At 44.0% G+C, this 26605-nt stretch overlaps 2 protein-coding genes across 3 annotated transcripts; one reads left to right on the plus strand and one right to left on the minus strand.

Moving 5' to 3' along the window:
* Positions 1–257: 257 nt before the first annotated feature.
* On the minus strand, positions 258–10636 carry klhl17 (kelch-like family member 17). Of its 2 annotated transcripts, XM_058083224.1 has the most exons (14): positions 9191–9564; positions 8844–9108; positions 8305–8505; positions 8016–8211; positions 7783–7904; positions 7497–7718; positions 6376–6492; positions 6087–6300; positions 5851–5995; positions 5472–5639; positions 5276–5364; positions 5136–5209; positions 4859–5040; positions 258–3629 (listed from the first exon to the last, which is right to left on the minus strand). In XM_058083224.1, the coding sequence occupies exons 4-14, from the start codon at positions 8032–8034 to the stop codon at positions 3401–3403; spliced, it is 1581 nt and encodes a 526-aa protein (XP_057939207.1). In that variant the 5' UTR covers positions 8035–8211; positions 8305–8505; positions 8844–9108; positions 9191–9564; the 3' UTR covers positions 258–3400. The 2 variants fall into 2 exon arrangements, with proteins under 2 accessions (XP_057939207.1, XP_057939206.1); XM_058083223.1 differs by lacking the exons at positions 8016–8211; positions 8305–8505; positions 9191–9564 and adding an exon at positions 10210–10636 and having other exon boundaries at positions 259–3629.
* A 592-nt stretch (positions 10637–11228) lies between these two features.
* noc2l (NOC2-like nucleolar associated transcriptional repressor) lies at positions 11229–26467 on the plus strand. The gene is made up of 18 exons (XM_058083218.1): positions 11229–11392; positions 11720–11854; positions 11928–12105; positions 12175–12406; positions 12671–12761; positions 12865–12943; positions 13359–13469; positions 13792–13905; positions 15304–15492; positions 16616–16755; positions 16860–16971; positions 19393–19506; positions 20263–20364; positions 20548–20691; positions 22352–22465; positions 22618–22753; positions 24919–25002; positions 26201–26467. Exons 1-18 carry the CDS (start codon positions 11373–11375, stop codon positions 26329–26331), a joined length of 2226 nt encoding a protein of 741 aa, XP_057939201.1. The 5' UTR covers positions 11229–11372; the 3' UTR covers positions 26332–26467.
* Positions 26468–26605: the final 138 nt, after the last annotated feature.

The following is a 26605-nucleotide window of genomic DNA, read 5'->3' on the forward strand; positions in this document are numbered from 1 at the left end:
TTATATTTGCAGTAAATACAATCACATACAGCAAGTGTCTGGACCTCGGACCAGAGCTAAAGCTAGGACATTCACAGCATCATTCCCAGACAGTATTCCCAGTGGATACCTAGCTCTCCAAGACGGTCTGCCATCAGCATTTTGTGCTGGAAGACACAGCCATCCCAAGGAGAGCCGACATCCTAAGTGTTGTGTTAATGCTAATGTGTGTGCTAATGCAGGAGTTAGCCACAGTTGTGAAGGCCACGTCATTAAGGTCAGGGCGTAAAGTGAGAGTATTCAGCTGTCTGCTTGAAAGCGGAGCTTGTTGGGAAGCGACTGAGCAATGTTGTCCAGTCAGCCGAGCAACACCGGAATCAAGTGTGTGCTTGTTAATCACATTTGGAACAGCTTTTCATGTTTTTCAGTTTATTGCTCCATCCACAATTGTGCAAAATTCATATTTCAAAGTCCAAACATAAACAAATATTCACTACGTACATGAGGCACACACTACAATGAGCGACAGTCATCATTGACATTGCACAACACGGACTGATTTAGCGTATTTACACGTTGTGGCTCTTTGTCCATCTCTGAAGATTTAAAGACTAACAGCATCTCCATACGACTTCAGGTTGATCCCACTGGGCCCACCAGGGGAAATCAACAAAACAGGAAATGGCTAATGATCGTTGTCCTGGTGAGGCCCTTTTTACTGACTTTTCAACTTCCTTGTAGAATCTGGATCAGCGATGGGCAAACTACCACATCGTGCCCTCGAGCTGCTTCCAAAGTATTGAATAAAGTTCAACTTTTAACGTACCAACTGTTGTTAACTAGTTGTCAGAGTCAGTCAATCTGAGAACAGGGGTTTGTTTTTCATTTTTACATGCATACATCCCGACAGCTACGTCACCCGTGGTCCCAACAAAGGTGGAACACGCATGTTGAACCTACACACTGCACTGTTTGGAAATCACATGCTCTTTTAGCCTTCATAGTTGCACATCACAAATCCCTGATTCGCACATTACATGATGATGTCTGAAGTCTAAAGTGGGGCACAAGCACATGCAGTTGATGTATGACACTTTTACAGATGAAAATAAGGCATTCATTCATTTTCTACTGCTTATCCTCACGAGGGTCGCAGGGGTGCTGGAGCCTATCCCAGCTGTCTTCAGGCGAGAGGCGGGGTACACCCTGGACTGGTGGCCAGCCAATCACAGGGCACATATAGACAAACAACCACTCCCACCCACATTCATACCTATGGACAATTTGGAGTGGCCAATTAACCTAGCATGTTTTTGGAATGGGGGAGGAAACCGGAGTACCCGGAGAAAACCCACGTATGCACGGGGAGAACATGCAAACTCCACATAGAGATGGCCGAGGGTGGAATTGAACTCGGGTCTCCTAGCTGTGAGGTCTGCGCGGTAAACACTCGACCGCCAAAACCGGTCCAAAGGTTTGCCCACCTCTGATCAGATCCAGAAGATCTAGATGGAACATCTAGACATCTGAAATGCTAACGTTAAATTGCACACATTTAGTTCCGCTATTAAAAAAGAGGAATGTAAGATATTGAAGATTTCCCAGTAGGAATGCTTTCATACATTTTTGCATGCTGCTGTCATGATATATGAATTATGTGTCCTTGTGTGAACACCATAAAGTGTAAAAAGAAGACAGGAGGTGATGGTGACACACAATAACCGGACGTATGGACAAACATGGGACTCCAGGGAGAGGCACGGTAATCAAATAAAACTTTGGGAAATTGAGGTCCAACAGCGCCATGGAAACAGGAGCCCAGAACACTCGGACAATGAATGACATCCTTGCTAATTTTCCAAAGCAGCCATCCCTAATAGAAGCAAATGACACACGAGAAATAAAAGCAATCCAAGATAACTTAAACACAAACACGCTACTTCTCTTGCACACCAGTCTCTTTGCAAAGTGTCAAACAATATGTTTATGTCACACATAAATAAATATATTACAGCACTCTAAATAGCCATGTCTTTCTCTTAAAATTAAATATATTAGCATTTACACAATATATACATGAAAATTCATCACGATTCAAACTTTTTTAAACATAAAAACCTGATGTGGCTGGTCTGCTCTGCCAACGTCCATGCTGTGGGAGAAGGTTTCATAACGTTTGCATTATTACTGCCACCTAGTGTGGCGTTAGCAGCACTACCATATTTGAACCTCCTGATTGGGAGTCAATGCCTAGGAGGAACATGCACCGTTACAATCAACCATTCAAGGAGCTACATTCGTAACGCACCTTCATCAAAGTCTCTTGAGACACGACCGCCACAAGAACGTGAAAACAAAAGTATCATGTGCACGATAGAAGGGTCCACCAAGTTTAGAGAGTGATGGGAAATGGAAGTGGGCTTGGTCAGTGTTCCTCCAGGATGTTTCTACTCTGGAAGAGACAGCTGGCATGTGAATGGGGCAACTGGGCAGCTGGACAGACATACAAACATATGGAGTGGACCTTTTTATGTCTATGGTGGGCTTGCATGGGTTCTCTCAAGGTTCTCCTGTTGGCATGCACAGTCCAAAATCACAGACTGTCCCAAAACAGAACCCTTCCTCCCCACAGATTAGTAGGAACTCAGTAACATGGGTAAGTTACATTTGCTCTATTCTGTATCATAAGGCTCTCGTGAGCAACAGGATATGTGGCATTGTTTTTTTTCATAAGATTTAAAATATAATGTGAAGGTGTACTCCTTATGTTCATTCTAAATGGTTTGGTACTAACAGTGGTATGAAGTTTGGGTCCAAGGTGTTCCATTCTAGATGAATACATCATATAGCAACCAACAGTGATAGGTGATAAGTCAAGTGAACTTTATGTTATGGAAGTGTGTTATCATGAACTAAAGTAGGCAGGTGCATACATTTGGGCACCGTGTTGGTCCAGTCAATCACCCAGTAACTTTGGTTAGCGCCCTTATTTAAACCATGCTAACTTCTTTTCGGAATCAAAACGAGGAATCGGAATTGGAATTGCGCAAGTTGAAACAATGGTGGCACACCGTCACTTGCCCTAAATCAGTTGGGATAAGCCCCGGCTCACATTTGACCTTTGACCTCACATTGTTGTCCGATCTTGGTTTAAAGTGTTATTGTGATTAGGGCTGCAACGAACGATTCTTTTAATAACCGATCCATTCTTTTCCGATTAATCGATGCATCAATTAACCATTGATGCATCGATTAATTCTAGCAGCTGTAAATTCCCATGTTTACTAATGTGTGTTCATCCCAGCCAGGAGCCTCATTCACACCTGGACTCTCCTCAAACCGAGCAGTTCCGCCTCTTCCCAGAGCCAGTCTGGGCCATAGTGGTAGTAGAGGCTGAGGTCAGCCAAGCAATGACCCCGTGTCAAAGACTAGTGGAGGACACCGACAGGGTAGGAGAAGATGGCGGCGGGAAGTTGAGTAGCTCCAACACGGCCACCCCCACGCTGCTGCGGCGGGTGAACATGCAGGAGGCTGCTACCCACTTGTTGCTGCGGGGGCTGTACTTCTCGATGGAATTGAGGCTGGAGCTGCCATCGTTACCTCCCACGGCATACAACCAGCCATCCATGGCCACCAAGTCGTGAGTGCTCCTGAGAAATAGGAGACATTTTCAAAGTGGGCAAAGGCACACCCGATTACAGCACTTGATGCATAAAGTCAGTCTGCCCCCACCCACACTGGCAAATGTTAGATTGGAGATCAGCACAGGTTGACATTTCCAACACTGCAAACTGAGCCTCACAGCAACTGGATATTAAAAGCGCTCCACGCAATGGTTTATTCATGGCTCTCCACTTGCTCCCACGGCATTCTGACTCACAGAAAAGCAACAAATCCAAGAAGGCTACACCTGGAAAAGCATTTTACCATACTTATTTTGTATCTAAGCACTTAAAATACACATCCAATGATTCTTTGGGTGAAAAGATTTTTTTAGGGAGGCTTCAGTCCCCCCTAAAATGTTCTTAAGCTCCCCTAAATAATTTTATATAGATTTTTTTTTTTACAAAAAGAATCTCTATAATATAATCCCTATAATAGGGCAAAAGCAGGCTAATACTAGCCTACTACTAGTAGTAGTAATAATAATAATAATAAATAATACTTCCCCTGCTTAACTGACTGCTTAATGCCAAATAAGCCCCTCTACCTGCCCACACGCACAACCAAAATTTTAAACTATTGTTATTTATTCTTAATTATTTAAATTATTTGTACAAATTACTGTTTATGCTGTACATTTTTCATATTTGATGTAATCTATTAATTCTACACATTATTATTTATTATTACACGGGAGCCAGGCAACAACATTTCGTTGGCAATTTCACTGCTGTGTTATTGTGCAATGACAATAAAGAAAGTCTACATCTATGTCTATAATCAGAAGAAGAGGAATGATGACAGTAATAATAATAGGCTAATTAGTAATATAATAATGATTATTCTATAATTGATGACTGTCCATTGGACAGAATGGTTGCAGAGCTTGAGCAGCGGTTTTGCAGTGTAGATTGTGTGTACTTGTGTACATTTAATGGTGGCCTAAAACAATCTCTACTAAATCTGTCCAAAGGTGGGAAAGTTATATCCCAGTTCTTGTTCCTTATTTGTTTTTTTTTTGAATGTCTGCTACATTCATTCATATCCTGTGCATCACCAGGGGTCTAAGCCCCCCCCGTCCTTAGAACCTGGTGACGCCCCTGTCACTTACACACACACAGTACACACAGTACACACAGTACACACAGTACACACCCATAGCTGAATGCTGTACTCCATCATCCCTATGTTCTACTGTGATATGTTGCAGACAAACCTGCGTATGTTCATGGCAGCCACTCCCTCCCAAGTGTTGGTCTTGGGGTTGAACCTTTCCACAGAGTTGAGGCAGCTGGTGCCATCATTCCCCCCCGCCACATACAGCATGCCATCCAGTACGGCTACTCCAGCACTGCTACGCCGACTCAGCATGTTGGCTATCGGTGTCCAAGTGTTGCTCTGTAACGCCAATCCAGTGGTGGATGAATAGTGCATTAATAGTCGTGCGATGCTGCACAGATTGGACTTATCATAGCACATGGCATGAAATGTACCTGAGGATCGTATTTCTCCACCGTCGCAAGATGCGAGGAGCTGTCATAACCCCCCACCGCATACAGGTTGCCATCTGGAGGGAAAAAGATGGGTCACTTCAAGGATCATTCAGAGAGACATGTCACTGCTAAGTTCCTACCCAGCGTTGCAACTCGAACATATCTCCTGCGGGTGCTCATGGCAGCAACAGATGTCCACGTGCTGGTCAGAGGGTCGAACCGCTCTGCACTGCAAAAAGAGGGGAACCGTATAGTGCAGGTACTGTACAGAAAACGGCATCAAAAACAGCTAAATGTGCTACAAATGTTGGTTTGTGAGCGTGTGTGTGTGTGTACCTATTGAGGCAGGAAGCGCCATCATATCCCCCAGCAGCATACAGCAGTCCATGCAAGACGGCCACGCCCAGACAGCTCCGCCGCGTTCCCATGGAAACCTCTGGTTGCCAGGAGTTAGTGATGGGGTCATATGATTCTACAGTGGCCAGGTCTGAGGTACCATCGTACCTGTGGAGATTGAAACAAATGAACCGTGAGTTAGGATAGTGCGTCAAGGAAATGCAATGAAGCTAATGTACTAGCCAGAAAAAATGGTTTGAAAGGAATTGGGGTGCAGATATTTCCATGATGATGACAGATCATTTTATATGTACAACAAGAATACGCTCAACTTTAATGTATGAGTGCTCATCACTTGTTATTTACTGTTGAAGCTCACCCTCCAACAGCATAAAGTCTGTTGCCAATGGCCGCCACACCAACCCGGGCCCGCCGAGTGGACATGGAGGCCACCATATGCCAGCGGTCCGTTCTGGTATCGTACGCCTCACAGTCTCCATGAATGGCAAAAAGACTGCCACCACCTGGACACACACACACACACACACACACCATTCAAATACCAAAGAGTGTGTCCATTTTAAGCTGATGAGCTACTTTGGGTGGTTTTCTGACCGACAGCAAAGAGCACCGGGCTGGCCCCCTCGCAGCGCCGCGGCCGTGTCCTGCTGTTGCTGAGCACGCCTCTCTGCTCGGGCATCAGGTGATACTTGAGTGCCTCGATCAGCAGATCCTTGCACTCCGAGTGGTGACGCACCAGCAGCTCTGTATCGACGTTGCTCATGAGGAAGTCCCGCCTCAGCAGCGGCAGCCGCACGCACTTCATCAACTTATGGGGACAGCATCAGAACTAGATGAATGCAGTCCAACAAATCATCTCAGGTGGCCTTAAAATGGCTCCTACCCATGGAACATGTGGTCGGCGCCCATCTATGTCATGTTTAACCCAGCTTAGCACAGCCCGGTACACTTCCTCTTCAGATGGAACGTTCAAGTTGTCACTGGAGATCAGATCCAGGACCTAGAAGGACAAATCAAAATGATGGACAATATACACATTAAGTTCGGCATGGGAAATTTGGCCAGCAAGTTTTCTTCTTCCTGCTGACAAATGATGTGGTGTACAACTGCTCTGCGTTACTGGAAGTGGGGTGCACGTGTACCTAATGGTGTGGCCAGTGTCCAAATTCAATTCCAAAAGTATCAAATAAATGCATGGACTTATCAGACACATGTGCACCGTTTTAAGGAAATGCATGAAAAGTGCTTTAGACAAAACTCTGCAAAATGGCTGCTGGTGCAGGGAGAACATACAGAATATAATCCTCTTTGGCCCATGTCCATGCAGAGCGGCTGACAAAATGATCTCCCTTTTGGCAGAAAACCCACCAACAATCATATGCAAAGGGAGCCTTCATCACTGGACAGCAGCCGTCCCATCATTGGTTCCAGACCCGGAACCAATTCATAGTTAGAGCATAGATATAGTTGTTTATGACTTTCCAAATACAATCTTTACCATTGTTAGAGCCACCTTCACGCTCTTGTTATTCTCTGTCTACACCACATTGCTCAACTGTAATACTCAGGTTCTAGAATCACTGCTGAGCCACCAGAGACGCCCATGGCTTACCAACCATTACCAAGGTAGCCTCCAATTTATTTGCTGTCTTCCTGTTTTCATCTGACAAATGTTAAGTGTGAACAATTACTCCAACTACAAGATCAAAGACAGCTGGGATAGGCTCCAGCATACAAGCGGTCTTTTGTCTAGAGCAGGGGTGTCAAGCTCATGCCATGGAGGACGAGATACTACAGCTTTTCTTTTTCCAGGTGATTTGAATGATGAACCCTCCTTTGGTTTGAGGGAAGGAGCAGTCAATGAAATCACCTGCTGGAGAAACTGCTTGGAAATAAAAGCTGTAATGTCTCGGCCCTCCATGGCATGAATTTGACACCCCTGGTCTAGAGAATCAGGGCAATTCATAGATTTTCATTTTGATGCATATGTGCACCCGCCCCCACCTGTTTCAGCGGCAGTAGCATGAACTCCTCTGTCTTGGAGACCTCCACAAAGTGCTGCAGGACATACTTGTGTGCCGACTTGAGAAGATCGCTGCAGGAGTGCGTGTCGGCAAAGCCTCGGATGCCGAGGCAGTTGGAAGGGTCTAGCTGGCTCAGGAGAAACTTGCAGCAGGCGTCTCGCACCCCGTTGAGCTGCAGCAGGCTTGCCGCCGGAAGTAACGTCTGAGGGAAGGTGCGGTCATGGATGAAGTAGAATGTTGAAGTTGAATGTTGAACTCTACCTTACCTGAACGTTACCCTCCCCGACCACGATCTCTGCTGTGTAGGCGTACTGGACAAGCTGCTCCAAAGCTTGGGGGTCAATGTCGTGTAGCGTCACGTGGGTCTGACGACTCTCGGACATCTCATCTACACGACAGCACACAATGGCGCTGTCACCGTTCTATTGTCAAAATCAATATTTCCAATGTATGAACTTTGGCTCTGTTTTGGTCCAATTATTTAGCGTGAACTTTTCACCTCTCACTGCGTCTTTCATCTAGCTAGATGTGCTCAGGTCAGCCTCATAGCTGATGAGGATTTACTGCTTGAAGGAAAAAATCAAAGGTTTCCACTCCTGTATCTTCCTACACTGTTATATGCCTGTTTGTTCCTCGCACTTCTGGACAGACGGCGTTTTTGGAGAGACTGCCTTGTGTTCAGTGGCGACTCGAAGCTTGGATCATAAAATACACAAAAGACAAGTCGTTTTGGGGGACAATATTCAATGATTGGAAAACGTTCCAAATCACCATGAACTTTTCTATACCTCTTATCCTTTTCAGGCTCATGCGGAGGCTGAATCCATTGGCATGACTTGCTCAAGGGCGCAAAAAGGACAGTGCTCTCGGAAAACAGACTACCCAATTTCCACAGTGGGATTTGGATCCTGACCCAAAGTCCTTACAGTCCTTTTCAGCAGCAATCCAATTATTTCCAATTATTATTAGAAGCAACTGTCTGCAAACACCTAATGATGAAAAGATAAACAGACTATCAAAATGGGCTCATTAGTGGCGGGCTTAGATCAGATGAGGCTCGGTGTCAGACAGTCTGGAGGCAGTCTACCAGTACAATGGTCTCATTCGGAGAGGAAATCTGAGACACGCATCACCACTAACCACCTGAGCCTACACAGAGGAAGAGGAGACGGGGAACCATGTCGCTGAAAAAAGGCCAAGGTGGCACTCACGGGACGCAAATGTTCCTGAGGCTGTCTAGGGTCTGCTGACATGGAGTCAAGGGATGAAATCACAGAGCAAAGGTGCAGGTGGTTTACATTGCAGATGATGTGTGCACTGAACTTACTGGTGAACATGGCATGGAAGTAAGGGCTGCAGGAAGCCAGCACCACCTTGTGGGCCTTGATCTCCTTGTTGGAGACATGCAGCACAATGTCACACAGCAGCCCACGCTGTCGCATCCTGTTCATGGACACGAAGGAGTCGTGGTAGTGGCGCTTGGAGTTGTGTGAGATGCTGTGGCCATCGCGGTTCAGCAGCTGCATGCCTCCTTCCATCATGATGCCGGATGTGACGGTTGCCGGCTCGTGCCTGTGCCGCACTCTGGGCAACTGAAAGAAAACATTTGAGGTTGTCGTTAACTTTCGAAACATCATATGTCATCAGAAATGTCTTCTGCCTGAGATGGTTTACGTCATCAGGTGTTGTGACAGGTGTCTTTAGCCACCACTGCTCTTTTTCTGACTGGTCTAATTCTCATGATGACAGCTATGACAGGGCACCTGTCAGCAGAACACAAAGCTCAGACCCCAAAGTGACACAATTGAAACACTAAAATATATCAACATTGTTGCTTCAATTCCAATTACATAAGGAAAGCCTGATGCTGAATCGTAAATCCAGATAAACCAAAAGCATCTTTCAGAAGGTCTTTGCTAAATTCCAACTGTGTTAACAATTATTGTGGTTAGAATTATTGTGGTTGCTGCTGTTTTGAATATTTGCCCCCTCTCTGCAACTAAATGAAGTAACCAAAAATAACACAGCATCATACCTCTCAGTATGACGCAGAAGTTCTGCAGCCACAATAATATACCTAAAGAAATGATGTCATTGATGTAATAGATATTGTTGAGCATGCCCAACATCAGTGTTTCCTAAATGAAAATGATGTGGGGAAAACATTGTCTGGTCCAAAGTCAATTCATAGCAGAGCTCAGGGCTGCAACACAAACAAAATAGAGAAATTTGATATAATAGACTTGTTTTTCTTACGGTTAGACAGATTTATCACATTTTTTTGCTCAACGCCATGCTTTAGGATGTCAATTCCTAAAACACAATACAGCTATTAAAGACGACATGCTGTGTGCGGGCAACATACTCTAGTTCCCATGGGGAACACCAAACAATTCAGTCCAGCACCTGTCCTGTCTTCACTTTGCATTACCCTTTTTAATAAAGACTTGGCTTGGTGAAAATACTGTTTAAAATATGTTTAATGTCTATTAAACATCTTGCCTTAATGAGCCATAATCTAAGGTGGCATCCATGAGGCTCTAGACACTCCATCCTCACCAAGCTGTCAACGCCAATTCTGCTCAAATGTACTGTCAAGACATATGTTAAATAATACATTCATTTTTAGCTTCGACTCCTAAGATGGCCAACAACAGCAACATAAAGACACAATATGGATAATATTTCGTTACCGGTAGCTTTGTTGCGGTTATATTTGCAATTGGTATCGTTCCAGCAAGGATGAAAGACAGGTCTGCAGCTGTCGCAGTCAAGGTGGTAGGGAAATCCGTAGCAGTGCTGGGCTATCTGTCCATATTACTCCCAAGCATATGAGCATTAAGAAAACCCCTGTTTAGTGTCTTGTATACCATTGACGTCAATGAACAAAAAATGTATGAACGCTGACATCGGAGTGTTAAGGTACCACGTTTACTCGCTGTTTTAAAATCATTAACACGACACAAAGTAAAGAGGTATTTTTGGCTGTAATGTGCTGTTAAATTTTAATTATTAATATTTAAATAAATAAATAAGTATAACAATCCACGGGGCATGTTAGATTTTGGTTCAAGAAGCGTTTGGAACACACGACCTTAAAAATGTCCGGAAGTGGTTTCGAATGATACGACTACGCATGCCCAGAAGGCGGGTCTTCTCTCCAGGCTGTATCTGAATGCAGAGACCAGTAGCCTACCCGGTCTACGAAGGGCAGTCGTTCGGAGGGTCCTCCTCCAGCCGCGAACCAGCCTTCTGAATTCAGACGGTCTCGCCTTCCTCACACTTCCTGGTTGTGTCACGTGTTACAGAATGACATCTGCCTTCAATCGCGAGTTAAGAAAGTAGTAACATAACTAAAATGAAGGCGAACAAACACTATTTACATCACAGAAGCAATGGTATTTTTAAGTGTAGGTTTTACAGGAGAGAGAATAAATGTGCTCTCTCTGCAGATATATCTCGAGCTCACAGCTAAACCTGATATATTAAACAGTAGTAATATTCATAGCTCCTTTATTTAGTTAGTACTTTTTAACTACTTCCTTCATTTGTACAACACAGCAAGACTAGTTTGAATACATGAATTATTTGATGCCTTACATGACTTTTATGATGTAGTATAACAATATAGCATCCTGCACTATATCAAGCTGGATGGCAGGTGACATGGGGTGCTTCTTTTCAATGGAAAACGAGAACACATTTGGAGGAGCCTTCGCGCACCGCGATGACGTCATGCAGCCTACAAATGCGCACTTTTAGGATACAGGCACCGAAATCAAACAGCCGTAGTTGAAATACAAAGCAGCGATGCATTTTGGGTATTTGAGGCTAGTCGTCACATGTTGAATGCAGCATGGCAGCGAAACAGAAAAGGTTCGTCCGTATTTAATTTCAGCTTCACGGGGCACATATTTATCGGCGTACGCGCCTTAATCGTTTGACTGGGCATTACGTTTTCTCGAAGTCGGACTGCTGTTATGAAAGATGCTCACGTAACCGTTGTGCGAGCTGGTTCCTCCTGTGAAACTGCTAGCTAACTTCTTGCTATCTGTTGTTGCTAATAACAGACCCGGCTTCTTAGCTGCTTTGCACAAAAAAATTATCAGGGTCAACTCGTGTTTCATTAGTAAGACCGTGGTTTGTCTGTTGTGTATTGTTGTCCCCCTAACCTAATTAACGTATTAATTATCGTTGCTGTAGAAAACTAGAAGATCTCAATTTGGATGAGTTCCTGCAGTCAGGCTGGGACTCTGAGGAGGGTGAAGTGGACACTGAAGACGAGATCCCCCAACAAAATGGACCCAAGAAAAAGAACAACCAGAAAGAGCTCAATAGGTAATCATTATACATTCAGATTTCAATGTATGCACCTATACCTCTCAATGTAAAGGTGCGTGTTCCTCTTTAGGGGCGAAGCAAAGCATGGCCGAGCGTCCCAGCACAAGGAGCAGCTGTCCAGATTAAAGAGCAAAGATCCTGAGTTCTTCAAGTTCCTGCAAGACAACGACCAGACTCTTCTAAATTTTGATGACACTGATAGCTCTGAGGATGAGGAACAGTACCATAGTCTACCATCCATGCTGGAGGTGGGAAATGGCCCAGTGTTTGTTTGCTGTATGACTTACAGAACTAATAACATTGTCCTCTGTATATAGGAGGCCGATGATGAAGACGATGAGGGGGATCAACAAAGTTCTAAGAAATTAAAGAAAACAGATGAGGCCATTAAAGTCACAGAAAAAATGATTGAAGCCTGGGAAGCTTCTTTAAAGAAGGAACCTTCGCCTCGTCTCTTCAGAGACATCACTCAGGCTTTCAAGGCGGCTGTTGCTACAACGAAGGGAGAAGGGGTTACCCAGTGTCGATACAAGGTGGCTGACAGTTCAGGTAGGACCCCTAATTTCATGATGTTATAAATTCAAATCGAATTGTATTCGACTGGGGGATATATATGATATCACCTACATTAAGCAAGGATTTGTCCCATTTGCAAAAGTGTCATTCATCTAAAATGTTTTTGCAATAATGATTGATACTATCATTTATCTGTTTTAATTCAGTTGTATTTAATCATGGATTATTTAAGTTACTTTACTAGTGGTGATATACCCAACAACAGTCACAGACTTTTTTATACCCCCTTTTCTGCAGTGTTTAATTCCTTAGTCCTCTTCTGCATCCGAGACATCTACAGTGCCTTGCAGCGGATGCTCGCCTTGAAGACTGACAAAGACCAGAAGAAGTATGCTGGTTATCTCGTATCTGCACAAACTCCCCCTTTGTTGACTTTAGTGTAATTGTGGAAAAAAAAAATGAACGTTTGTCATTTCTTCTGATGTTTTTAGGCTGGTGCTCCCGTCATCTAGTAAGAAATGGCAGAAGAATCAAATCGACATCAAGATGTATCTCGGCGGTGTAGTTCAGGTGTGTGTGTATTTGTATCAGGCTTGATGATGCTTTTATCAAAAGTCAGTGGCGTCCTTAAACGGGCAACTCTGTTTAGCAGGGCCGATCATTAACATCTCAGTTTTATCAGGGTTTAAGAGTAAAACGTTCCAGTTTCATTGTTTGATATTTGAGACATATTCTTGTCTAAATTTACTTAATGGAAAAAAATATCGATACTCAAATGCATCGGGATATGAGTTTTGGCCAATATTGCCCAGCCCAACTTGAGGCCATGTGGTCATTAAGCGCTACAATTTTTCTAGCATTTTAAAAATAAATGTGGTGTTAGACGCCGGCCTATAATTAAAAATACTCTTAAAAGCAGGGGGTTGAGGTGTTGTGTATATCTTTTACATCTTTTTTGATTCTGATCTTCTGTCTCGATCTGCAGTTGTTATCCTGTCTGACAGAGGCTACAGTCATCAGCGCTGTCCTGCGCCACGCCAACCAGCTTGTAGCGTATTACCTTTGTCTTCCTAAACAGTGTCGGCACCTGATTAAGGTAGGATTGACCTTATTCATCTTGAACTGAACCGAACTGAACTGAACCATCTCGAACCGGGATACTCTCGGGTATCTCCTTAAGGGTGGCAAATTTGGCCTGGGTGTCAGGTTGATGTAGAAAGAAATGTGATTTTTTTAAAATGGTTTTCATGAAAAAAAAAAAAAATCAGCTTTGGAAAAGTCATGCCATATGGAGTAATAACCAAATATGAGCAAAAACTATCAAAATTGACAAAATGTTAATATGCTGCAACACTGCAATGCATGTCAGTCATTCTTCAATGGTCTCTTACGTGTTCATCCACATCATGTCTGTTCAGCAATTGATGAAGCAGTGGAGTACTGGGGATGAGACATGTCGGGTTCTTGCCTTCCTGGCCCTTAACAAAATCTGCAGACACAAGCAGGAAGTGTATCTCGTCCCCATTGTGAAGGTGAGTTCAATGACACTTAAAGGTGCCAGTATTTTCCATACATTCAGACATTAGTGGCGGCCTGCCACTAATTGATGGATCAAGAATCCTCCATGTTTATACGGCGACTCTTGAAACCGTCTACTTGACTAAAATCCCTCCACATCCCCGCCACAGTTAGAATCTGTAAGAAATGGTGGATACTTGGGGTGTCACTAGACGCGATCATCACCAAACAGAGGACCTCAGTGCGGCGGCAGACCCAGTCATGGCGCTGATGTAATGTTTTTACAGCACCATTTAAAGTGGTTTGGTACCTCTGGACTTGACCTTGGAACTTCCAGATTCCAAACCAAGTGCTCTACAAGCTGAGCTATACACCTGCAATTGATTCAGCAGAATATGCATAATCATATGCTTTATAATTGTATTACTAATTCCCATAAGGCATTGATGCACTGCTCTTTAATTAGTTGTTACTATTACGTGTTTAATGTTAGGCCTATAAATAGGAAGAATAGGAATGGATGAAAATGGCCAACTACAGTAGATGTGTAAATTAATTATTATTATTATTTTTTATTTTTTTTATTTTTATTTTTTATTTTTATTTTTATTTTTTATATTTTATTTTATATTATATATATATATATATATTATTTATTTATTATTAAGTATTATAATTGGAGTTTTATATGCATGGAACTGTTGGAAATATACATTTATTGAAGGTTACTCTTCCTTTCACTGAATGATTACATTCACGATTCTCGCTGTGGCAAAGAAGTCAACCACAACTACCTTTGTGTTCTCCCATGTCTTTATTCAATGGCATTTCTCACCTTCATTAAATGCTGTGGCAGGCACTATTGAATTCAAGAAATAAGTCATGGCAAAACAGGAAGGTGGTGTGGTTGATCACACTGCCACATTGTCTTTGGGGACAGTCATGTCAAGGATCACATCTTCAAAGATGGTTAAAATAACCTAAAAGGGGACCGCATGCTCACACATGCTAAAGATGGGCTGAATTATCGCCTTAATTTTCATTTGTGTGATTAATTTATTCATAGTGGCAACTTTTTTTTATGAGTACTCTCATCACATTTTAATCTGGCAAAGTCTTGACACCCCTAATTCATACCGGGATAATATGGCAAAGTAAGGATTTAGTAAGTGCAAATAAACCCCAGGCCTAAGTTAGCTTCACCATCTGTCATAGCCTCACTTTTTCTCATGTTTTAACTGTGTATTAACGAATGAATGTTGTATTTTGGTGTGTCGTCTACTCTGTTTACTTGCTTTTATTCAACTCCATTCTTCTGTAAAGTGTCTTAGAGTATTTTGAAAGCGCTACACAAATAAAATGTATTATTATTATTATTATCTAATGTAACCTATGCTTTGTTCTCTCTCCAGCAAATGTACATTTCCTATGTACAAAACTGCAAGTTCACATCTCCCAATGTGCTGCCAACGATCAACTTCATGCAGCGCACGCTAACAGAGATGTACTCCCTGGACACGCAGGCCACTTACCAGCATGCCTTCATTTACATCCGACAGCTGGCCATCCATCTCAGGAATGCTATGACCATGAAGAAAAAGGTTGGTTTGCGATGGTGGCCATGGGCTGGGGAGACAGACTATCAAGGCATTTTTGGCATGCCTATCACAATATTCGGTGTTACTACATCCCCTGATGCCTCACTTGACTATTTGGTTAAAAAAAAAAAAACGACAATGAATCCAGGCTATGACAACAGTTTTTCCATCGACATGATAGAAAGCCATCCATCCATTGGCTTGTGCTTATCCCGGTCCAGTTCATGTGGGCAGCAGTCTCCTCTTTCAGTTCCACTGTGAGGACACCAATGTATTCCCTAGGCAAGCTGTGAGGCAGGAGCGTGTCCTAGGTCTGACCGGGCCCTCCTCCCGGCTGGGCATGCCCAGAACACCTCACCAGGGAGGCATCCAGACTAGATGCCCGAACCACCTCAACTGGCTCCTCTCAATGTCAGTTCCTCCCAGATGACCGCAGTCCTCACCCTATGTCTTAGGGTGAGTCCAGCCACCCTACGGAGGAAACTCATTTCCAAAGCTCCTGGTCATAGGTGAGGGTAGGAACATAGATTGACCCATTAAAATCTACGGTCCGGTGCAGTGACCGTGTTACCGCATATGCTGTGCCGATCCACCTGTCGATCCAACGCTCCAGCCTTCTGTCACTTGTGAATAATACAAGATACTTGGACTCGTCCGCTTGGGGCGACACCTCACTCCCAAATGGAAGGGTTCAATCCACCCTCTTCCCCCTGAGATCCATGGCCTCAGATTTGGAGATGCCGAGTCTCATCCCAGTAGCTTCACACTTGGCTGCAGTATGTCAGTGGGATTGAGGACTTCAAAAAGTACATCCACTGTCCAACTGCTGTAGTTTCTGGTCTATAACACATTTTTTCATGGTTTGACTGGTCCTGCAATGCCGGCAGGCTTCGTCAAGGCGACCTGTACATGCGACGCATGTGTCCTCTGCTGCTTATGAGCGCTCCCACACACATAAATAACATGCAGAGAGCACAGACACTCCCAAGTGCCATACTGTAAACAAATGTACTCAACCTTACTCTGTGAAATTAGAATGACACTGTTTTGTTTGACTGTGCTGGTAAACAGCTTGCATAGCATTTGTAACTAACACCGGGATACCGTCTGCCTGTGTTTTCCTTAGGAAACGTACCAGTCGGTGTATAACTGGCAGTACATCCACTGTCTGTATTTGTGGTGTCGGGTACTTAGCACCCTGCACTTTAGTGACGTTCTCCAGCCGCTCATCTATCCTCTGTGCCAAGTCATCATTGGTACCATCAAGTAAGTGCCTTGACATAATGTTGGTAGAAAAGGTTATTTGTAGCTGCTGTACGCTGAACTAACCAGCAGGTGGAGACATTGATCACTGTTTTCTCCCTTACTAGGCTGGTGCCCACATCAAGGTACTATCCTCTGAGGATGCACTGTTGCAGAGCCCTCACCCAGCTCTCTAGCAGCACCAACACATTTGTCCCAGTTCTCCCTTTTCTCTTAGAGGTAAGACTTCATCATGCTGCACTGTGGTGTCATCTCAGCGGTAATCACTTGGCCAAAACCCGTGGATGTGCCCACAGACCAAAGAGTGACTAAGTCTGTCACAGTGCTGTTGGAGCTCCAAAACAACCAACTTGGCTTATTAGCGTTTCTTCACTTTTCCCGTTTGACTCTTTATTTTCACATTGCTTATTTATTGTTGCGTTTTTGCCAATGAAATCGCAGCACTTCCTGTGTTTGACCTTTTTTAAGATAAGAGCATAAAAAACAATGAAGGCAGTTTATTGAAGTGAGTTTATCAATATTTTATGCAAATTTGAGGCCCACTAAAAGCTTCCAAGGCATGTTCATTGTAACTATTGTAACAATTTAAAAGGTTGACGTGGCAGAATGTTCCACCAATGGTTTAATTTGGAAAAACCCGGGTGGTGTGTGATTCTAGTGTGGGCGCATGTGTGTGTATGTGAGCTTTGTTGCCATACAGGTTGTTACCAATGGTACGACCAGCAAAGACCCCCCCCCCCCAATGGGAGTGGTCTATTCCCGTGTCTATGTGCATGTAGCGATAAAGGCACGTTTGTGGTTGACACTCTGGTCCCAACACGCTGAGCAAACCACATCCTGCCTGCCTATACCCTACTCCGCACACCTTCTACACACACAGAAGCCCTTTTCCCTTGCCCCTCCCACGTCCAACAAGATATGTTTGTGATGCACAGTATTTCCTGTATTTTTCTCATATATTGTTCCCCTTGTTAGCTGTGGTAAGCAGTAAACTGCCACTGTTTTAATTACAGCAGCGGCAGCAGTCCACCTCCTCCTGTATGTCTGTGCTCGCTCTTTCCTCTCCATGGGGGGTGACTGTGTTGGAGCTTCCTGCTTTAGCATTGTGTGCGCGCATGCATCATAGCTGGCCCATGCTGGCCCACTTCCCCCTGGTTCCCCCCGCAGACCGCCACCACATCCTATGTTTATAGAGACAACAGCGGCCAGCGACGCCGCTCTGCTTTGCACACACACTGAGCGCATTAGCGACCACACAGGAGCACGGAACCACACAAAGATAAGCGGTTGTCAGAAATAGCTTGATACACGAGTACGGCAGTATTTCACTTCTGAATCTCACGCTCTTCCCCCATTAGCAGACAAGTAGTCAATATGTTGCTGGTACGTTTAATTCCAAAGAATTGTTGTGTATGCTGAAAGCATTTGCATTCACGCATATGTTTGTCTTGTTCTGCCTCATTTTTTGTCTGCTAACTCTTCCTGCATTTCTTGATCAATTTAAACAAACCCAACATCAAAATGTTCAGCTACATTTAGGACCATTTCACATTTTCTGTGAACATTTTCCCCATTGAAAATCAATGGACACTTTAAATGGCGCCCTCTGCTGGTGGAAAAATAATGTAATATTTTCTATGACCTAATCATTCTGCTGCTTTGATAGCAGGGACATGGCTTAGGTGGTAAAAGCACATGGTTCCCAATACCAAGGTCGCGTGTTAAAATCTCATATATGTATTCATCATGTATGTATTAGGGGCTTCATTTTTTGTCGCTAACTCCTTCATTCCGTAAGCAATTCAAAGAAATCCAACGTCAAAACATTTAGCTCACTCAGGACACTTTTCCTTTTCTGTGCATTATAACAACAGAAAACAGGTTAATTAGGTTAATTAATTAGCTTGTGACATCTCCCTGACTGCTCGCCTCAGCGTCATTCCCAGACCGAAGAGTTTCATACCGAGCTCTCAATTTGGCTACCAAGACTCAACAAGATGCTGGTTTGCCGTCAGCATTTTTCATCTGAGGACTGGAGCACACGTCTTGTGCTGGAAGACACAGCCATGCCCTTAAAAGCTGGAGCGGTATCCTGGTTGTTCATTAAATACCGACATGTGCTATTTATAAAAATAATGTTCATATTGGGAAAGTAGAACAAATCCAAACCTTTCTACAACCATGCAAACATTTCATTTGCTGGAACATGTTTATAGAGATGCTACTTCCGCTTGTAATTACCCTAAACCTTGCATAACCAAACAATTTCCTCATCCCAGTGATGGTATGCTGTCGTCATTGTCGGCCTTCACAGCTGCCATCGTTTAATCTTGCTGACCGTTGAAGCTCAGACTCCGTTATTGCCAGGCCGCAGCCACAGCACACGCTTCGAAGCACTGAAGTTCCAACACTGACAAAGGAGGATCGTATCTTGCCATAACAAATGTCAAATAATCAGATTAGTTGCATTTTAATTCTCTGCCCATCGTAAAGGCAAATAATAACGTAGTATTTGATCTCAATGCTCAATTAAAAGGTCAGGCCTTATTTGAACAGCAAAGTAAATTATAAGGCACTTCAGTGGTGGTCTTGTGTTCTGTTGGTTTCCTGTCACGCCTCAACGTATCTTTTCCTTGGCAGATCTTCCAGCAAGTGGACTTCAACAAGAAACCAGGACGGATGAGCAAGAAGCCCATCAACTTTGCAGTCATCTTGAAGCTGAACAACATCAACCTCATCGAGAAAGCATACAAGGTATCCTTGTGGGACACGGCCTGGCAGACGTTTTCCAACTTTTCTCTTCACGGTGACATGCAGGCACCCTTGGTTAACGTTGTTTCCATGTTTCACACCGGACACTTTGTGCTTAGTCTGTGTGTTTGTGTTTGTCCGTGTGCATAAGTAGACCGAGCTCAAAGCGCCCTTTCCAAGCCTCTAAAACTGTCCCTAAATCAACACGCTCAGTGCTGCAGCCAAGGGGATTGCAGCACGGCCCTTTGGGATTATTCCCGGCACGGTTTAGGATGAACAGCCTTTCCCTTCCTGCTCTCACCCGCGACACACACACACATGCACAGTTTTTTCTACATTACACTGTGTCCTATGAAATGTTTTTTTTTTTATATATACACGTGTATATATATCACACGCACAGTATATGACACAGCAGACCAACACGGTGATAGATGAGAAGTAAAATAAAGTTTATAGGATTTACAGAAAGTGTAAATCAGAGGGCAGCGACAGAGCCCCACCTTTGGAGTGGCCGATAACTCCTCTGTGGTGAGTGGAATAGGAAGTATGCTCCAAATATCAGTGTTGGTCTGCGATGTGATATATTTACCTGGAATGGCTGATCCCAACAACCAGTCATCTGCAAAGGAACATCTTGAAAAACTTTTTCATACCACTGTAAGTCATGTGCTGTCACGTGTGTACTTAAATGACACACGTTATTGTACTTTCCAAACAAATGCCGTATGTAGTGTTCCATCTCCCTGTGTCTTTTAGGATGGCTTGATTGACCAACTCTATGACTTGATGCTGGAATATTTCCACACTCAGTCCAACTCCATCGGTTTCCCAGAGCTTGCCCTGCCCACTATCCTTCAGGTTGGAAAATGTTACTTATGTTGTGTAATTGCACATTTGTTGAATGAATAGAGTTGTGCTCGTACTGCCCATTTCCAATCCTGTCAATGCTTACAGTTCCTCAGCTGTGTCTGAGTGTACTGTGATCCTTCAGCATTTCCTTATTTCTCATCCTACCTCACACCACCAATCTTCCTCCACCAGCTGAAAACGTTCCTGAAAGAATGCAAAGTGGCCAATTACTGCAAGCCTGTGCGACAACTCCTTGAAAAGCTGCAGGAGAACAGCAACTACATCACAGGGCGGCGACAGAGCGCTACCTTTGGAGTGGCCGATAATGCCGCTGTGGTGAGTGCTCCTCAAAATATCACCTATATTACTGCTAATTGTAATTTCAATAGTTCTGTTGAGTTCTTACTTTGATGCCAGAAGGAATCTAAGCAGGTGAATATTAGGCACCTCTTCCTTAATGGTCTACCCTCCTGTGTTGGATTGAGAGGAATAATTCTGTCTGGCGGTATTTCCATAGCATGGGTCTGCATGCATGTACCTCAGCTTTAAAGGGGACTATGATGCTTGTTCCCCTTTTGTGTAGTTAGAATGTTGTATTCTGGTTTTAAACCATGCCAAAGTTTCAGACAATGAAGTGAGCCCTTAAGTTAAGAAGTTTGGGATGGCTCAAAACGTCTGCTTCAAAGGGCGTGGTAAAACTGCCCCTTTGTGATGTCACAGAGGCAGACTTCCTCATTTGGTTCGTAATTAAGAAGCACTTTGGGCGTGTGACCAATCACAGCGTAGTGGGTGTGCCGGGAGGCAGGCTGTGGGTGGACTAAATGAAAGCAGCATTTTGGCTGGAAGCACTGGAAGAAATCCAGCTGGAATAGGTGCAGATTCTGGAAGATCTATAGCGTTTTCTATGCTGGTCATCGTGTGTAGCTGCTCTATAGGAGACCACCACTCAATACAAAGGGTGGAAAATGAGCATAATAAACAACGTTGTAGTAGTGCATAACTATTTAGCATCAAGACAGGATTCATCAACAATCAAGTCCGTATGTACGTATATACGACCCAGTTTTTGTCTTGGTGTGCGTCAGATGACAGATGAGCAAATAAAATGTGCAAAGAACAGTTTGGTGAAAAACATAACAGCTTGGCTCCTGCAGCAGCATCAACGCCACTGCAGCCGCTCTCGGTTCAGTGAATGTTGTCGCCATGGCATCCACTCCCTGGCAGCAGAGCAGGGATGTCCCCGCAGGCAAAGGAAGGGTGCCATCATCTCCACCATCTCCCTCCTGCCGGGCCAAAGGCCACAGCCCCTCTCTGGCCACCTGTCCCCCCCACTGTCATGTCACACAACTCCAAACTCCTTCTACCCCTGACGTTTCTGCAAATATTTTATCTTTTCATGGGACAACGTTGGAGACATTTGCAGACATGTAATAGTGGACTGACTTTGGTCAGGCACTGTATGCCGTTATTCATTGTTTGCTAGCATCAAGGTGAACAACACAAGTTGGCATTTTGTTGAATTTATTGGCTGTAGATGTTCCACTGCTACAATGAGGTTACACCCCTACAATGGCAAAAAATAAAATATAATAAAGCTAGAAAAAAATCAATTCTTGGAAGACCATGTGCTCCAACTAAGTATTTGTCTAGACGCACAGGGGGCCAAAACTCAAAGCCCACTTCAGACTGTGGGCCAAAGTGGACACTGGTTGTGAATTCAGTGCTATATACAATATTATACAATGTATATATTTATACAGTATTTCATATCAAAATACCAGCGTATTTATACTGGAGGAATGGCTGACTCTGATCACTCGAAGCACTTTGATTGATAAAGTCAATGAGGGGGGGCCGACTAAATGCTATTTACCAAACAGTTCCACGGGCTGGATGCCATTGCATAACAGGCCGAGTTTGGCCCCCAAGCCATGGTTTGACACACGTGGCTTGGAGGTACATTTTGTGGCCAATGTATGCTTTTGCCCTCCATCAGGTAGCCTGGGAGAAAGAGATGCTTCAGGAGGGGACTCCTCTCAGCAAGTACTACACCCAGTGGAAGAAATTGAGGGAGAAGGAGATTCAGTTGGAGATCTCTGGCAAGGAAAGGGTAAATACTGGACCACATCACACTGGTTATTTTGGGCTTTGGGGTTATGACTGCATCGGTGTCAATTGGATTCATGTAGCGGTAAAGGTTTTATTGGGATTCATATATGAAAGCAGGCTTGTGTATTGACCCCGTTTTCTGTTTCGGGACAGATGGAAGATCTGAACTTCCCAGAGATCAAGCGTAGGAAGATTCAGGAGAAGAAAGCAGAAGACAAGAAAGAGTTTCTGACTTTGTTTGAGTCTGATTCAGAGGATGATGATGATGACACTGGACTCAAAATCAAACGTAAGAGGCTTGGTCATATTAAAAATGTATATTTGCATTCCCCAAAAGTCATACAGGTACATTTTCAGGAAAGGTATCCCTCTAAGGCGGCACTAAAACTTGTAGCGGAAGACGTTCCTCGCTAGAGCCCAGCATCACAGGATCCACTCGGTGTTGCTTGCTATTGGCTTTATTGGGGCGCTTGTTGTAAAAAGATCCCCAACTAGATGCTATGCTTGTTGGGGCGTGCGGTGGCCACGCTTGTTGGGACGCGCGGTGCCATGAGATTGACAGGATTTTGGTCGTCGTGTATTCATCCTTCTATTACCATCTACTAGTGGTGAACTTTTTAAAACTTGTTTGGCAATGTAGTATGAGGAAAAATGAGATGGTTACATCATTTTAAAATATTATTAGTCATTCTGATGGTATTGTGGTAATGTTAAAACGTTACGTTCAAATCATCGAGATAAATAGTATAGTCGGGCCATCATTTTTATATTCTGGTATGAATTCTTCTGATGTTAAGAAGATGACCTCCCAGTATAAATGATTAATGAGTTGACTGGCCATCGGTACCTCGTGTACCATAGCATTTAAGTTGGAGCAATAATAATTTACTCTTAAACAAAATGAAATGTGAATTGACATTTTGTCATCGTAAGGAAAATGACATCTACATCTTCCTTCGTCCTAAGCACTACAGTTGGTTAAGAATTAGTATCAACGTGTGCAGAAGCTGACATCCCATCAGAGAGGTTAGCCAATTTGGGGGTCCATATCGCCCACCCTAATAAAAAGCCTCCCGACCAAGCCGGTTCAAGCAGGGCAGCAATCAGCGCATGTAATAGCCCCGCTAGCCTCTGGGGGGCGGTGTTTTGCTTCCGCTTTATTGACAGAGAAAGAGTTTTAGATGATTTCAGCTCATGTCTGGAGTCTGTTGTGGCCAAAAGTATTCCCATGGACCGCCAATCAACCAGTAAAGAATTCTCTTACGTTAAAGTGTCTTTCGATTTAGGCCAGATTATTTATTTTTGTGTCAACAGAATTCATTAGCTTCTTGTGGCATTTTGTGCTTTGCCCCTTTTGGGTGGGGATGGGTTGTCCACGGGTCACGAGCAGCTACAGCCTGGTTTTACAGCTTTACACCAGAAAATGTTCCAAGGGTGGGGGAGGGGACATCCCTCCACAAGGTCACAGGAAAAGACGAGGAGGCGGCAGGGATTTTTCCTCTAATGCATCTGGACTTCATTGTCGGTAGAGTCCCAGCAAAAGCATGTGCAGCTGCGTCTCGCTCGCTTGTCAGCCTCCGCCCTCCTCCTGGTGGGTCTTTCCTCCACCCAGTACAAACGCAAGCTGACCTCCGTCGACAGGAAGTACAGGCTTGGCGTCCCTGCGGGAGTTCCTAATTCAAACCAGAGCAGTGCAACAGCCAGAGGTGGCGGCTTCCTCTCTTGCTTTCATTGGAGCGCACGCACACACACACACGCACGCACACACACACACACACACACAGTTGGAGATGACGGCACAATAACAAAACCTTGTTGTCCAGTCTTGAGGCTTTGGCCGCTTTTTGACGCACCCGACACTAGAAGAGGGGGGCAGTAGCTAATAATGCTGGTGTGTGTGTGGAGTTGGGTGGGGTCACTAAGTCCTTGGTCATTTGGGGGCAACATTCAAGGTTGTGCTGGAACGGGCTTGAATTTGGGCAGCGAAGGAAGTGATATTTTTATCCGCGTGTTTATGTCTGTGCTTGGGGTGTGCAGCGCAGCAGACAAGAGGAAACCACTCTGTAGTGTCTGTGCGTCTCGTCGACGCCCCGAGCCTCTCATCACACCTCAACTTCAAAGCCTGTGGACCCCCGTCGTCCCCCTGGCTGGTCCACACACACACACACACACAGCCTCCATCAAACCTGCCTGCAATCTCCATTTGCTATTTTTAGGCCGAGAGCCCAAGACGTCTGAAATTGCCAGTGGTAAACTGTCACGGGTGTTTGTGCGGCGGCGGCGTCTGTAATCGACTTTGGGTTCCATCTGGGGGGGGGTTGTGTAACACACACACATTAGAGCTGCCTGTGACGATACGTGGCCCACATAGAGGTGTCTCCAAAGAACGTCAGGCTGTAGCAAGAGCTTGGGTTTCTGTTCGCTTGAAATATTTCCTCTTTCTCTCCATTTCAGATAAGGGTAGCCTGGGCTCTGATGATGATGATGATGATGATGATCTTGGAGACCTGTCTGACATGAGTGATGATGGAGACTCAGGTTGGTGCAGAAACACCAGCTTTCATGTGTCGCTCTGTTTTGGCTTCATGAATGTTACATTTCTAGTTTAGATATAGAATATATTTTGAAATATAGTTTAGAAAAATAAAATGCATGAAGTTAGAATGTTGTATTAATTCATTAAACCTTGCCAACGTTTCAAAACTTTTGATAAATGATCCCTTTTATCCTCTGGTTCTACCATATCTTACTTATTGTGTGGAAATATGGGCTAATAACTATAAAAGCAATTTTCACTTGCTAAATGTACTGCAAAAAAGGTCAGTAAGGATAATTCATAATGCCGCCTACAGAGAACATACTAACTCCTTATTTCTAAAATCACAAATACTTCAACTTGCTGATATAGTTCATCTTCAAACGGCTAAAATAATACATAAGGCTAAAAACAACCAATTAGCTAAAAATGCTTCTCTACAAGAGAGGAGAAATGTGATCTCAGGGAAGAAGTACACTTATAAGCTTATATATAACACTTATACACTTATATAAACACTTATAAGCTAGGACTACGTTAAAAAGCCATAGCATTTCAGTATGTGGAATCAAACTATGGAATGGATTGAGTAAGGACCTCAAACAATGCACAACGATGAGCCAATTCAAGAAACAATACAAGCAGTTGATGTTTGCTAAATACAAGGATGAAGAGTCTTGAACCAGTCATGATGTGCTATATATATCACTATATTGACACTTACTATGGTACCCATTATGTCATTGGATGGTCATATCACCTCCTACTTTGGTACGAGGTACATTTATTTTAAAAAAACAACAACCTTAAACTGTATTATGGAAAGCAGGAAGTGAACAAATGTAACAGTTCCTGACTGTAAAAGTACCAGATGGAGGGGTAGGATTTAATAAGCTTTGCTTCTTCCTACTCCTTTTGGACATGTGGAACTGTGAACTGATTATGGGATGCACTCAATTGGGATCTGATGCATGTTCAAATGAAATAAAACCATTACCATTACCTAATCTTACGTGGATTATATGTACGTATATACAATGTTGAAAACGTGCATTACAATGTTGTCGATTATGCTAGAAATGACCAGGACGCTTTAAGAATGGTGTCCAATCAGTGGTCAGTATGGATGCACGTCGACATTTACTAATGCTAACAGCCTATAAACAGCAACCCATAACCTTTAACCTTTCTGTTTTGTAGCTGATGAGGAGGCGGCGGGAGACGACCAGGCCTCCAAGGCTCCTCAGCCGCTGTCATCCTCCGCTCTGATCAAGCTTGCGGAAGGGGGCGAGGATTTGGTGGAGGACTTGGAGCTGTCCGATGACGACTGAGACTCTTGATTATTCTTATTTTTTTCCAGACTAAAATGCAATAAGCACGTTTTATCTGGCCGCGTCTGTGCGCTCCAATTGTCCTTGGTGTCTGTATTCTCCTGTGGTTTGATAAAGCATCAGAGGCCATCAACAATCCTCCTTGTCTGCTGCAGCCTTTTCCAAAATGCTAATTCACACCTGTAGGGCCCCCCAGGCTTGAAGAGGATGGCACAGTGGACAGCAGGGGGTGTTGGGATTTTCACTGAAGCGGGCTGAGCCAGACTGGGCCCGG

Source organism: Doryrhamphus excisus, chromosome 10 (genome assembly GCF_030265055.1).
Source record: "Doryrhamphus excisus isolate RoL2022-K1 chromosome 10, RoL_Dexc_1.0, whole genome shotgun sequence".
Taxonomy (NCBI): Eukaryota; Metazoa; Chordata; class Actinopteri; order Syngnathiformes; family Syngnathidae; genus Doryrhamphus; species Doryrhamphus excisus.

Excerpts from the sequence above, each read along its gene's own strand:
- klhl17 (XM_058083223.1), bottom strand. The coding sequence starts at position 9,057 with ATGATGGAAGGAGGCATGCAGCTGCTGAACCGCGATGGCCACAGCATC. Across the intron at positions 5,041-5,135 it reads TGGAGAAATACGATCCTCAG|AGCAACACTTGGACACCGAT; the intron begins GTACATTTCATG and ends TTGGCGTTACAG. Across the intron at positions 3,630-4,858 it reads GCTGCCATGAACATACGCAG|GAGCACTCACGACTTGGTGG; the intron begins GTTTGTCTGCAA and ends CCTATTTCTCAG.
- noc2l (XM_058083218.1), top strand. The coding sequence starts at position 11,373 with ATGGCAGCGAAACAGAAAAG. Across the intron at positions 11,393-11,719 it reads ATGGCAGCGAAACAGAAAAG|AAAACTAGAAGATCTCAATT; the intron begins GTTCGTCCGTAT and ends TCGTTGCTGTAG. Across the intron at positions 19,507-20,262 it reads TCATCGAGAAAGCATACAAG|GATGGCTTGATTGACCAACT; the intron begins GTATCCTTGTGG and ends TGTGTCTTTTAG.